We start from the raw sequence: 13,117 nt of genomic DNA, 5'->3' as shown, positions 1-13,117 counted from the left end.
GCTTGGGGAGAAGACGAGTAGCCATGGCTCTGCCCACACCCTGCCCAGGCTGGGTCACTGGCTCCTGCAGTCGGCAGCAGCTCCCTTCCTCTCCAATGTCCTCTGTGCTGGCACCACGCGGCCCCCTCCATCCTCCCTTCCCTGTGACGCTGGCACCCCCGCAGTCCCAGCCCGAGGCCCCCACAGTGAGACGGCCGTGTCCACAGACGCTAGCTGGGTGCTTCTCCAGGGCCTGCGCCCTCTGCCCAGCACCTGCTTTCCTTGGGACTTCCTTTGCCTGTGGGTGGTTTGGAGGTTTCTTCATTTCAGACATTTGGGGATTTTCCAGACATCTTTCAGTCACTGGCCTGCACCTCCATTCTGAGACAGAGAAGGTGACGTTTCTCAGAGCATGCACCCCGAGGAAGATGTGCTGTCCTTTCACAGGCGGGACACCCTAGGTCAGGGGACCCAGCGCCCACTTCCCAGCCCTGGTCCCTGTGCCAGCAGCGAGGAGGCCCAGGCAGGCGGGATGCCTAGCAGTGCTGCCCACAAGGGCCCAGGGACCCTGCCTGCCACCTCCAGGCTTGATGTGGGGTCACTGCCACACCTGTGGAGCCCAGCAGCGGCCGGGCTGCCTGAGGCTCCGAGGCAGAAGGAGGGGCCGTCGGCCGTCGGGAGCACTGCTGTGTGCCAGCTTCCTGCATTCCTGCCCGCTGCCTCCTTGGTGGCTGTTGCCTCAACCCAACCCAGCAGGCCAGGTGGCAGCGCTGTGCAACCAGCTACACCGGCTGAGGTGTGGCCTGGGGGTTCCCCTTGCCCATCTCTGGGCTGAGGCCTGAGGGCCGCCTGAGGTGGGGACCAAGGCCCACAGTCCACAGAAGACCCTGTCCAGTCAGTAGCGGCCTCTTGGAGTTGGCTCTGACCCCCGCATGCGTCCTGAAGGTCCCCGCACAATGAGGACCCTGAGGAGGTCTAGGGACTCCGGCCTGGCCTGGGCTGGCCTGGGCTGGCCTGGGCTGGCCGCCGTGTGAAGCTCGCAGGCTGGGCCCAGACCTCCCATGGACTGCAGCGGCATCCTGAGCCCCACGTCCCACTCCTTGGCTGCCCTCTGGGGTTGCGTTCGGGGGACCGTCAGCTCTCGCATCCCCCTGCCCGGCCCAGGCCCTGTAGGCCTGACCTCTGTGCCATGACCCCTGCCAGCAGGTGGGGGAGTTGGGCACAGCGCACCTTGGTGGAGACACCTCCAGAACTTGTGTCTAGGCCACCATCGGTTGGGCGGGGGTGGCCTCCTCCAGCTCCAGGGTTCCTTTGCCTCCCTTCTACACTGCCAGGTGCCAGGCTGGGACTCCAGGTGACCCAGGACCTAGGACCCTGGCCCTGGGCAGGAGGGAAGGCTCCGGCTCCCCAGAGGACTTCCACTTTCCTGGGCCCCACCCTGAGCCATTGGGCTGGCCAATCACAGCAGGCCAGCAGGGACTGTCCCCCTGCGGGAGGACCCAGAAACCATCAGGAAGTGCACAGCCTCCCTCCCTGGCTCCACACTCCCTCCAGCCCCAAGGCCTGCAGCATCTCTCAGACACTCCGGCAACTGCAGCTAGGGCCAGCGGGCAGGTGGCTCTGGCAGGACCCTGAGGTAGGCCGGGCTGGTGCCCTTCTAAAAGGTGGCTAGGGGAACCAGCGTCAGCTCCGCCTGGGTCCTGGGCAGGTGCCCCAGAGCAGCCTTCAGCCCCCACAGGCTGCCCGGCGGCCTCCAGGTCCTGCCCTGCTCTTCACAGCCACTTGGTAGATTCTCGTTCACTTCAGGGAATTAATGGTGGGTGTCCAGTGTGGGGCCAGGGGGGTTGGGACCGGACATGTAGGCAATGGCAGTTGTCTCTGGGAGTCTGCATAGGATGGCAGGAAGGTACAAAAGAACTGAGAAACCCCTCAGGACTGGGCCTGCTGGAGCCACATCTCTAGGCTTCGACCCAGAGTCAGAGGCACCACCCTTGGCTGCAGCCCCTTGACCCCGGTCCTGAAGTAGCGGCTTCACCCGTGTGCTGTTAGCACCGTCACCGTCACTGGGCTCCCAGTGACTGCCCCCAAGCAGGTGGCTGGGGCCAGGGCTCATCAGGGCAGGAGAGCCGGGGATGGCTGAGAACCTTGAGAAGGTACCGCAGCAGCTTCCCCGGTGTGGGTGACACAGCCAGCCTCTCCCTGTGCCCGCACCTGGAGGGGTGACAGGCACGCTCCACGGGCAGAGGTCGCCAGCCGGCCTGGGGCAGCTCAGTGACAAGCAGCTGCTGAGTCTTGCATCACCAGCGAGGGATAGGAAGGATAGGAGGGCACTGGCCTGTCGGGAATGAGGAAGTGGGAGGGCCACCGCCACCCTGCCAGTCACCCAGCCTGGACATGGCGGGGGGTGGGGGGGGAGCTTTGCCTGTGCTCCCGCCTGGTGTGCAGCGGGACCCTTTGGGGTGCAGAGGCAGAGGCAAAGGGGGGTCCTAGTGCTGGGGAGAGTTCTCCCGCAGACCCACCTGCCCCTTCCTGAGGCCACGAAAGTAGCTGTAGCAGTGGAGGTGAGGGCATGGCTGGGCCCCGAGGGGCGGCGGTCACTGTGCCTTCGCCGTCCCCCACGCTGCAGGCCTCACCCACCTCAGCAGCTGTCCCCGCCCCCAGCCCAGGCTCCCACCATGTCAGACTACGAGAACGATGATGAGTGCTGGAGCGCCCTTGAGGGCTTCCGCGTGAAGCTCATCTCCGTCATCGACCCCTCGCGCATCACGCCCTACCTGAGGCAGTGCAAGGTCCTGAACCCCGATGATGAGGAGCAGGTGCTCAGCGACCCCAACCTGGTCATCCGCAAGCGCAAAGTGGGTCAGTGTCACACCCAGCACCCCGGGAGCCAAGCTGGAGGAGGGAGCTGAGGGAGGCCCGGGCCTGCCTTGTCGTGCATGGGCGGGCAGCACTTGGTCCTCTGCCTGCTGGGCCCTGGGCCTGACAGGGGACCCTGGCAGCCCTGGGGTCCACCCTTGCCCAGAGTCCCCTGGCCAGTGGCCTCCCTCTGCTTGCCCCGGGCCGGCCCCAGCCTGCTCTGCGGCCTGCAGGTGTGCTCCTGGACATCCTGCAGCGGACTGGCCACAAGGGCTACGTGGCCTTCCTGGAGAGCCTGGAGCTTTACTACCCACAGCTGTACAAGAAGGTCACAGGCAAGGAGCCGGCGCGCGTCTTCTCCATGATCATCGGTGAGGGGGGGGGGGGGGACAGGGGCGGGGCCTAGACAGGGAGGGTGGAGCAGGGTGGAGGTGTGGACAGGGCGGGGCCTATGCTGGGGGTGGAGCCTAGATGGGCGGGGCTGAAGCAGGCCCCACCCCACCCCCCTGCCCACCAAACCCCAGTGGGCCCTGTGTGGGAAGGACAGCCTAGGGCATGAAGGTGCGTGCCTGGGGTCTGTCCTGCCTCTCGGTGTGTGGGGGTCCTGCTGGCCTCTAGAGGAGGCCGGTAGAGTGGCTGCAGCGGTGTGGGCTTCCCGGCCTTTCACCGTCACTGGCAAGTGGCTCGGAGCCCCTGAAGCCCTGTCTCCTGGGCCTGATCAGATATGTTCCAGCCTGCACAAGGGGGCTCCAGGTCGGGGTGGGGGCCAGGCGCTGAGCAAGCCGGGATCGCTGGGTCTCTGCCATCCTGACTCGGCCTGCTGCCTCCCGGGGCCCAGACGCATCTGGGGAGTCGGGCCTGACACAGCTGCTGATGACGGAGGTCATGAAGCTACAGAAGAAGGTGCAAGACCTGACGGCACTGCTGAGCTCAAAGGATGACTTCATCAAGGAGCTTCGCGTGAAGGACAGCCTGTTGCGCAAGCACCAGGAGCGTGTGCGGCGGCTCAAAGAGGAGTGCGAGGCCGGTGGGCGCGACCTCAAGCGCTGCAAGGACGAGAACTACGACCTGGCCATGCGCCTGGCCCGCCTGAGCGAGGAGAAGGGCGCCGCGCTCATGCGCACCCGTGACCTGCAGCTGGAGGTGGACCGGCTGCGCCACAACCTCATGAAGGCGGAGGACGACTGCAAGGTGGAGCGCAAGCACACACTGAAGCTGCGGCACGCCATGGAGCAGCGGCCCAGCCAGGAGCGGCTGTGGGAGCTGCAGCAGGAGAAGGCCCTGCTGCAGGCGCGGGTGCAGGAGCTGGAGGCCGCGGCGCAGGTGGGGTGCGTGGGCAGGCGCGTTTGGGCGGGTGCCGTGGGCGGCGGGGGCTCCCACCAGGCCCATCGTGGCCCGCAGGAGGGGAAGCTGGAGCGAAGCAGCCCCTACATCCAAGTGCTGGAGGAAGACTGGCGCCAGGCGCTGCGCGAGCACCAGGAGCAAGCCACCACCATCTTCGCCCTGCGCAAGGACCTCCGCCAAGCCGAGGCCCTCCGCTCCCGGGTAGGAGGATTGACAGGTGGGGGCCAAGCTGGGCGTGGGGTGCTGGGGCCTGGCTGAATGGCTCCCTATGCCCGTTCTCGAGATGCAGGCTTTGCAGGGCTGAGCCTTGTGTATGTCCCCGCTAGGGGCCACCCTCTGGTTGGGGGGACTAATGCCGGCACCACATCCTGCAGTGCATGGAGGAGAGGGAGATGGTCCAGCTGCAGTGCCTGGCCCTGCGCAAGGACTCCAAGATGTACAAGGAGCGCATCGAGGCTGTCCTGCAGCAGATGGAGGAGGTTGCCATTGAGCGGGACCAGGTGGGCACCGTGGGGAGGGCCAGAGGCCTGTGGGGCTTGGCTGTGATCCCAGGCTGAGTGGGGAGGATTGGAAATTCCAGACCCATTTGGGCAATGATAGTGACTTAATGAGACCCTGTCTCAAAATTTTAAAAAGGGCTGGGGATGTAGCTCAGTGCACAGGCCCTAGGTTCAATCCCCAGTACTGGGGAAAAAAAACAAAGCACATAAACGATGGTGACATTAATTCTCCCTTCTCCATGCCCTTGTCCCTTCCCGTTTTCAGGGAAAACCATGGTCGCCTTTAGCCCCTTCCTTCCCCACTTTTCTCAGCGCTGCGGTACACGTAGTTCTGTTTCATACATCTTATTTTACAAAAACAGGAGCTTTCTACTTGTCTTGTTTTGCAAATAGTTTTTTTAACGTAACCATGGGCGCGCTGGCTGGAGAACCTGAGTGCATAGGAAAGCGTCCCCAGTAAGACTGCAGCTGCCCATCGTGTCCTCGAGGTTGCTTCCAGTCAGTGAAGGGCATGGCCTGGGATTGTGGGCCAGCAGCCTTGACACAGGGTAGTGGCTCGAGCTCGGCCCCTGTTGAGTTCGCCACGTCCCTTGTGCGGGGCAGGGGAGGTGGGGGGGCTCCCCAGTGGGGAGGCCCTGTGTCAGCTCTCCCGGATGGGGCTGCTGGCAGCAGCTCCCTACCATGGCCTCCCAGATCGATCAGGGCCGGCTTGGCTCCTTCCAGGTGCCCCTAAGTCAATGAAGTGACAGAGTGAGGCAGCTGCCAGTACCTAGTCAAGTCCTGGCCAGTGGGCTGAGGCCCACATGTTATCCAAGGTGGGGTGGGGTGCAGTTTGTCAGGCGTGCCGCCCAGGTTCTTGGTGTTCTGAACAAAGAATTGAGCAGGATGCTCAGAAAGAGTAGCAAGGATAAGACTTATTAAAGTGGAGAAACAACAGTGGGGAGAAGCGAAGATCCACTCATGGTGCAAGTGGCCAGAAGAGCTCCCTGCCTGATCGGACAGGCCCCACGTCCCTTCCGGTCCTGGGATGCGTGAGCTAGGAGTGGACAGGAGTTGCAGCCCGGCGGATGGTACCTGACTCACCTGCCTGTCTTGAGGGGAGTTTTTCTTGGTACTGGGGATCGAACGAAGGACCTTACACCTGTGAAGCAGGTGCTGCACCACTGAGCTACATCCCCGGCCCCTTGAAGGCAGTTTTGACCACACAAGGTTTTCAGAGGAAGCGTCATGGCATCCCAAGCCCACTGGGTGGGGGTCAAAACCACAGTGCAAATGAGGGTGGACACAGGCCTTAGGGATCTTAGGGGAGACGGTGATCTTTATTGGTTTTCTGATTTTTTTTTTTTTAGTTTTATGTAGCTCATGCTGGGCTCTAACTCGTAGTGATCCTCCTGCCTCAGCCTCCCAAGTGCTGGGATTATTTGGCTGTGCCACCATGCCTGGCTGGTTTTCTGATATGCTGACACAGTCATCCTTGCTCCGTCTGCTCTCTCCATTCCTGTCCCACGCTTTCTGTTACGTACTCCCCTCTGCTCTACCCGCTACCTCACCCACGCTGGGCTCGAGTTCTGTCTGACCTGAGGCTGGTAGGGCCCTCCTCAGCTACACAGCGGTCCCACAGCCCTGGGTCCCTTGGAGGGTGGGCATGAAGAGCCTGACATTCATGTGACAAAACCTGAGGCTGCGTTGGTGATCATGTCACCTCCCAGATTCACAGGGCACGCCAGTGTGGTGGGAGGGAGTGAGCTGCCCGTCCACCATGCCTCGGTGCTGAGAACATGGGCACTCTTCTCTGTGTCAGAAGCCCCCTGCGCTCTCTTCCAATCCCCGGACAGGCAGTGCCATCCAAGGGGAAGCCAGGGGAAGAGGCCTGTGTGGCCGTGGCTCTGGGGGTTGCTGGGGAGGGGTGCCTGCCTGCAGCTAGCCACTGAGCTGTGCCCACGTCCCCCAGGCCATGGCCTCTCGGGAGGAGCTGCACGCGCAGTGCGCCCAGAGCCTGCAGGACAAGGACGAGCTCCGCAAACGGGTCCGCGAGCTGGGCGAGAAGGCTGACGAGTTGCAGCTGCAGCTGTTCCAGTGCGAGGGCCGGCTGCTGGCTGCCGAGGCCCGGCTCAAGCAGCAGCAGCTGGACACATTGGTCCTGGTGGGCCTGGGTCGGGGGCCTGGGCGTCTGTGCAGAGGGAGCTGGGCGGGGTGCTTGGGCCTGGCCTGGCCTGGCCACTGCCCCACTGCCAGCCCCTTCCTCCTCAGTGAGGCTGGCGTGTCCTTGTGGTGGGCCAGGCACAGCCATGGCTTCTGCCCGAGTGGGAAGCGGTACTGCAGGAGAGTGGCTGAGACTGAATGGCAGCCCTTAGGCTGCCTGACAGGGTGGGGAGGGAGTGGGGGACCCCACAATCTGCTGACCAACCCTTGTCTGGGACCCAGAGCTCTGACCTGGAGGACAGCTCGCCCAGGAACTCCCAGGAGGTGAGTCGTTCCCAGCCTGTGCTCCCTGGCCACTGGGGCCTCTGTGTAGTCAGGGTCAGAGGGGGCCCAGGGCTGGCTCTCTGCCCCATCTACCTGGCGTAGCAGCCTGAGGCCCCTGCTCTGTGCAGAGGGTGACAGCGTGGGCCAGGTCCTGGGCTGGAGGGGCAGTGGTGGCTTGCACAGTGCCTAACAGGACAACCTGCCTCTCTCCAGAAGCTCTCGCTGCCCCAGGATCTGGAGGACGATGGCCAACTCTCGGACAAAGGTGAGGAGGCGGGGGGTACACAGTGTGCCCCTTGGGGAGGGTCCTGGACAGCCTCTGGCTCTAGGCAGGCACAGCCAGGTGACAAACACCCACTCTGCAGATGGAGAAAATGAGGCTTGGGGGATAAGCTATCAGGTCAAGGACACCCAGAGAGCAAGGAGAGAATCTGATGGGAACCTGGGCCCAATTGATGGGCGTGTTGCCCATGAGAACATGTTCACAGAGCACTGGCTGTGGAGCCCCTCCCTGTGCAGGCCCTGGGATCACAGAGGGGACCAGGGCTCGCCCCTCACGTCCTCACCCAGCTTCCCTCCAGAGGGAGGCGGCAGTAGGCCACTGTCTAGTGCACAAGGCTAGGAAGTGAGGACCCACCGTGTCCCCGGCAGTAGGGGAGGGACATGGGTACGTGCTGTCTATAGATAGTTCTGGGGCCGTGGGGGATGAGCATCTGGGCAGGACCCCACTGCCACTGGTTTTAAAATTGGGCTCTTCATCACAGAGACAGGCCTGGGCCTGGGGCTGGCTAGGACAGAAGGGTGCCTCCTGGGGAGACCTGGAGGTGGGAGGAGCTTTGGTGGGGGTTGGTGGGAAGGTGAGGGGCGGCATAGGGAGGAGGGGCTGGGGGCTCAGAGGCTGTGTGGGAAGTCAGACTTCCCCAGATCAGCCTGACCCAGCCTCCAAGCAAAGGCAAAAGGGGGAAGAAGCGGCAGCAAATGGAGAAGTGGGGCCCAGACCGCCCGCCACAGCCAAAGAGATGTGAACTTGAGGTGGCTGAGCCACGTGGGCAGAGGCGGGCAGGACCCAGGAGCAGCCAGGCAGCGCGAAGGTGGGAGGGCAAGGGTTCCCCGCGACAGTTGCAGCCCTGCCAGGCCCTGGCACCTTCTGCCCAAGGGGCCTGAGCCTGGTCTGCCGTGGCCCTGGGGGACTCCAGTGCTCCAGCAGCATGGAGCATCCACCTTTTTCTTTTTTTTTGTACCAGGGATTGAACTTGAGTCCTTGCGCTTGTGCAGCAGGCGGTGAAAACACTGAGCTAAATCCCTGGCCTCTGGAGTAGCGCCTTGCTGCTCACCCCATGCCCACCTTTGGGCACCACCTTGCCCAAAACTGCTCAGTGACTGGGATACTGCCTGGGGCACACGTGGCCCAACTGTCCTGGCGTCGGGGGTCTTTCCTGCCTGCGGCCTCAGTCATTTAGGGGCAGGCAGCTCAGGAGGGGGTTGGCAATGGTGGCAGCGCTGGGCCCTACTCCAGGTGAGGGCTGGTGAGGTCTTCTCCTGTACCTTTTCTGTGAGGCGAGAAATCTTCACTGGGCCATCGTGAGGACCCCACGAGGCCTCCTGGACCCGCCTGGGCAGAGCCGGTTTGGCAGAGGGCAGGGGCGGCGATCACAGGCTCCGCTGTCTTGCAGGCGGCCTGGCCGAGGGAGAGAACCCGGAGCAGCCTTTTGTGTCCTTGCGGAAGGAGCCGCTCTCGCTGAGCCCCCATGTAAGGCTTCTGGGGTCCCCTCAGCTCTGTGTCCCACTGGCCGCGGCCGCTCTTCTCGGGGACCGACTGTGGGGCCTCCACCTGGGCCGCTCCACCCCGTGGGGTTGATCCTAAGGTCCCCGCGGGGGGGTTCTTGGGGTGCAGGGTTTGGAAAACCAGCGGCGCCCCTCTGGTCCTGCACACGGAGGCCTGGCGGGCGGGGCAGCCGAAAGGGGCGCGAGGAAGCCGGGGCGGGAAAGGCGTGCGGTGCAGCTGGCCTCGCCTTCGCAGGACGCGGGCCCGAGCGTCGGCGGGGAGCCCCCCGAGAAGGAGCGGCGGCGCCTCAAGGAGAGCTTCGAGAACTACCGCAGGTGGGGCGCGGGCTGGGGCTGGGGCCGGGGCCGCGGCCGCCCCGGGACACCGGCCCACACCTGCCCCCGCTCCCGCAGGAAGCGAGCGCTCAGGAAGGTGCAGAGCAGCTGGCAACAGGGCGAGGGCGACCGCGGGAACACCACCGGCAGCGACAACACGGACACCGAGGGCGCCTAGAGTGCCGGGAACGCGCGGGCTCTCTCCGTGCCGGGCGCGCGTCCGTGTCCCTCGGCTCGGCCTCCTATTCGCACTGTATGCTAACTGCTTTGTAGCGATCTGGAGGACGCAACTAAAAAAATAAAAACAACCTGCGAGGGAGAGTGCGCGGTGACGCAGGAGGCGGCAGGGGCGGTGCGCCCGGAAGTCTAGAGGGCCGCTTCCGCTCGCCCTGCCCACTTCCAAGATGGCGGGCACAGCCTCGGACGCGCGGGGCGGGGCCGCGACAGGCGGCCAGGGCACCCCAGGCCAGCAGGCAGAATGCTGCGGAAGGCGCTGGGCCGCATTCCGGTACGGCTGGGCGGCGTGCGGCCTTGGGAACCCGGCCTGAGGAGGCTGTGGGTCCGCCCAGCCCACCCGGAGGCCGCGGGGAGACGGCGGGCCTGGGCCTGGGGCCGAGGCTGGCGACACTTAAGCTGCGGGCCAGAGTCCGCGGCAGGGCTGGGGCGTTTAGAGGCGACGCACTACCAGCTCGTCTACACCTGCAAGGTGGGCACGAGGCTAGGGCGGGCCGCGCTGGGCGTTGGAGGGCGCTGGAAGGGACACGGCCCAAGCGAGAATCCAGCCTGGCGCTCGAAGCTCTCCTGCCAGGCTCTTGGGTGGGTGGTTGCCTGAGGGCGGGCCTTGAGGGGAGGGGCTATCCCTGAGGGGCGGCACCCTCTTGAGGGGGGTTGTCTCAGGGGCGGGCCTCCTGAGCGGGTTGTCTCAGGGGCGGGGCCTTCCCGAAGGGAGGAGCTGTACCTGGGGGTGGGGCTGCCCTGAAAGGGTGGGACTGTCGCTAGGGAGTCGGTCTTTCTGAGAGGGTGGGGTTGTCGTGGGGGGCGTGACTGCATTGGGGCAGGGGTGGTCCTCCGTGAGCGCTTCCGGGAGCCTGACCGGCTCGCCCCGGCCAGGTCTGTGGGACTCGGTCCTCCAAGCGCATCTCCAAGCTGGCCTATCACCAGGGTGTGGTCATTGTGACCTGCCCGGGCTGCCAGAACCACCACATCATCGCAGACAACCTGGGCTGGTTCTCCGACCTGGACGGGAAGAGGTGAGGCCCCTGGTGGGAAGGGGGGAAGGCCAAGGCTGGGACGGACCCCCTCACGTTGGGCGTTGGGCTGCACTGGCCGCGCCCGAGGCCCGCCCCACCCCGGCAGCCAGGGCTCCTGTCCGCCCGGTGCCGCGTTCAGGTTGAGGTTCAGATGGCCCAGGAGCGGCCCTTTGGTACCAGCGCCGCCCAAGCAGCAGCTGTGGACCCGGCCACCCTGGGCTGCTCCCCTGCGGGGCCTCGTTGCGCCTGGTCATCTGCGTGCAGCCCTCAGGTGCTCTGAGGACTCGGTGCTGGCTCCTGGCTTCTGAGCTGCGTTCCCACGTGGGGTGGGCACAGAGCAGCGCCTGGCAGGGCTGTGGCGGCGGTCCCGTGAGATCGGTGCCAGGCGCTGGACTGGTGCTGGGCCTTGGGCCAGGTCCGTCAGACCCCAGTGCAGACCCCTTCCTCTTCTGCCCCCGGGGAAACAGGACCGGGCTGTGGAGTGGCCCTTGGTTAGCGGTCCCCTGGTGGTGTACCTCAGTGGGCCTGCTACCATGCTCCTGGCGGAAGCCGGCCGTCGGTGCCCTCAAGGGAGCGGTGTGCACGGTGACCCCACCTCTGTCTTGCAGGAACATTGAAGAGATCCTGGCAGCCAGAGGGGAGGAAGTGCACCGGGTGGCCATCGAGGGGGCCCTGGAGCTGATTGTGGAGATGGCAGGGGCCCCCAAGTCCCCTGTGGGCCTGAAAGAGGGTGACAGTGAGGATCCCACTCACACTGGTGAGATGGAGCGGAGCTGATTCCACGTCCCCATGCCTGTGTGGCCTTCATCGGAGACACTTGGTTCCTCTGGGCCTCTTGGACACAGTCTGGCCCGTCAGTAAAGCTCGCCTCTGCTCGTGGGGCTGGCTCCCTGGTCTCTGTTCTGGGGTCAGCCGTCAAGCCATCTTGCCCCTGGCCGAGGCTGGGCTGCCCACGTCCAGGTGGGCAGGGGCTGGGCGTGGAGTCTGAACCTGTGTGGCCTTGGGCAGGGCACGCTGACCCACCTCCCTCCTGTGTCTCCTGCCCCTGCACAGGGTGGGCGTGCTCGGAGAGGAGCCTGAGCGGCAGAGGGTCCCAAGTGCCTGGGTCCTGGCACTGCCTCTTGCACATGGTTCATCTCCAGGCTTTGTTTGACTGGCTCTCAGGATGTTCCTGTGTTTAGGGAAGTGAGCGATCGCAGACGTGGTGGTGGCTGTTTCCAAAAGTGTTCTCTGCTGTGTGACCTTCAGCATTAATCACTAGCCCTGTCTGGCAGGGAGGGACCTGAAAGGAGAGAGGGTGGAGGTGGCGGCTGAGCTGAGAGCGACAGGGACACAAAGCGCCTGTCCCCGTGGGACCAGCTAGTGATTACCAGCTCATGCCAGCCGTGGGAGGCTGCCACGGGTGCAGTGTGTGCCCTGGTTCGATTACCCCCTGTCCTTCCTTCCACTAGCAGCCTGCTATTATCCCCACCCGGAGCCTCCTGTCGCTTGTGTAGCTGTTGTTGGCCTCCAGGCTGGGCCTGCCCCCCGCCTCCAGCCTGCTCCTCACGGAGGCCCAGGTTGAAGGGAACCAGCTGGGGCTTCCAGGGGCCCTGGAGTGGGTGAGGTGGGCCAGTTGGGCTGGGCCTGGGCTCCTCTGTGCCTTTGAGGCTCTGGCTGGCACTTGAGGTCAGTGTGCTGGCTGCACCTGAAGTGCAGGCTGGATCCTGTGCTTAGGATGGGGAAACAGGCCCGCAATGCAGACATGGGTATTCCCCCTGTCCTTTCCACATTCCAGGGTCTGACCATCTCCTTCCACGTGCAGACTGCGAGTGCAGGGTGCTCAGGCTCATGTTGGGCTGCTGTGCCCTGCCTGCCTCACCTAGGGCCAGCCCGTGTGTGTGCCCAGACCCTGGCATCACTCAGGCCAGCCAGTGCCAGGCCCTCAGCCCTGTGGTCCCTGCCTCCAGTGGACACCACAGTAAGGGCCAGGCACCCCGCTCTGTCTTCTGAGCAGAGCCCCTGGGTGCAGCAGCTGCCCAGCCCAGGCCCTGCATGTCCCTGTCCCCATCCAGGCAGTGACATTGTGCTCTGGGTCCACAGGCCTGGGCAGGCCAGGTCCGGAGGCCAGTGGGGCGCGGCCCACACAATGTCCTCTGCGATCTTTCCCCAGAGCGTCTCAGCCTCTAGGGACCAGTGGGACTGGGGCAGTCTGTCCTTGGGGTCATGAGCCCCCAAGGATCCTCAGTGGGGCTCTCGTGGCAGTGCCTGCCTCGGCCACACCTCACCCCCTCGCCTTTCTCCTGTTGTCACTCTTGAGAGGGACAGTGGCCACCACCTGTGAGCTGCCCGCCTTCCTCCCCCAGTGCCCGGCATGTCCGGCTTCTGGAGAGGGCGGTGCCCCCCAGGATGTCAGGGTTCCTGGGGTCTAGGTGGGTGGTTAGGGGTCAGGGGCCTCTCGATGCAGCCCAGCTTGGCAGTCACAGGCATGACCTTCCTTCCGCCAGCCTGCTTGCTGCCAGCACCCTCCTGCTCATCACTCACTGGAACCCTCCTGGCTCAGCTGCCCTCACACCAGGGAGCCCTGGCCACGCTCAGCTGGCCTGCCCCTGGGGCGACCTCTTGGAGAAGGGGGCTCTGGCT

At 64.7% G+C, this 13,117-nt stretch overlaps 2 protein-coding genes across 7 annotated transcripts; both read left to right on the top strand.

Moving 5' to 3' along the window:
- Positions 1-22: 22 nt before the first annotated feature.
- Positions 23-9,566, top strand: Card9 (caspase recruitment domain family member 9). 6 transcript variants are annotated; one of them, XM_021261696.2, is made up of 12 exons: positions 23-1,615; positions 2,641-2,838; positions 3,069-3,206; positions 3,674-4,158; positions 4,237-4,380; positions 4,554-4,679; positions 6,631-6,822; positions 7,104-7,145; positions 7,359-7,410; positions 8,819-8,895; positions 9,166-9,245; positions 9,324-9,566. In XM_021261696.2, exons 2-12 carry the CDS (start codon positions 2,655-2,657, stop codon positions 9,421-9,423), a joined length of 1,620 nt encoding a protein of 539 aa, XP_021117355.1. In that variant the 5' UTR covers positions 23-1,615; positions 2,641-2,654; the 3' UTR covers positions 9,424-9,566. The 6 variants fall into 6 exon arrangements, with proteins under 6 accessions (XP_021117355.1, XP_021117357.1, XP_087038805.1 ...); XM_021261698.2 differs by having other exon boundaries at positions 3,050-3,206; XM_087182679.1 differs by lacking the exon at positions 23-1,615 and adding an exon at positions 1,622-1,795.
- Positions 9,567-9,632: 66 nt separating this feature from the next.
- Positions 9,633-11,374, top strand: Dnlz (DNL-type zinc finger). The gene is made up of 3 exons (XM_013073871.3): positions 9,633-9,951; positions 10,356-10,495; positions 11,104-11,374. The coding sequence occupies exons 1-3, from the start codon at positions 9,724-9,726 to the stop codon at positions 11,270-11,272; spliced, it is 537 nt and encodes a 178-aa protein (XP_012929325.2). The 5' UTR covers positions 9,633-9,723; the 3' UTR covers positions 11,273-11,374.
- Positions 11,375-13,117: the final 1,743 nt, after the last annotated feature.

Source organism: Heterocephalus glaber, unplaced genomic scaffold (genome assembly GCF_053883595.1).
Source record: "Heterocephalus glaber isolate CG9 unplaced genomic scaffold, H.glaber_assembly_v1.0 deba00001479, whole genome shotgun sequence".
Lineage (NCBI taxonomy): Eukaryota > Metazoa > Chordata > Mammalia > Rodentia > Bathyergidae > Heterocephalus > Heterocephalus glaber.
Note: the sequence above shows the minus strand (reverse complement) of the source record. Positions and strands in the feature narration are given on the sequence as shown.

Bases quoted from the DNA above. Each gene is read 5' to 3' on its own strand.
- Dnlz (XM_013073871.3), top strand. From the start codon at position 9,724: ATGCTGCGGAAGGCGCTGGGCCGCATTCCGGTACGGCTGGGCGGCGTG. The intron at 9,952-10,355 runs GTGGGCACGAGG...CGCCCCGGCCAG, and splicing joins AGCTCGTCTACACCTGCAAG to GTCTGTGGGACTCGGTCCTC. The intron at 10,496-11,103 runs GTGAGGCCCCTG...TCTGTCTTGCAG, and splicing joins TCCGACCTGGACGGGAAGAG to GAACATTGAAGAGATCCTGG.
- Card9 (XM_021261696.2), top strand. From the start codon at position 2,655: ATGTCAGACTACGAGAACGATGATGAGTGCTGGAGCGCCCTTGAGGGC. The intron at 3,207-3,673 runs GTGAGGGGGGGG...CCCGGGGCCCAG, and splicing joins CGTCTTCTCCATGATCATCG to ACGCATCTGGGGAGTCGGGC. The intron at 6,823-7,103 runs GTGGGCCTGGGT...TCTGGGACCCAG, and splicing joins AGCTGGACACATTGGTCCTG to AGCTCTGACCTGGAGGACAG.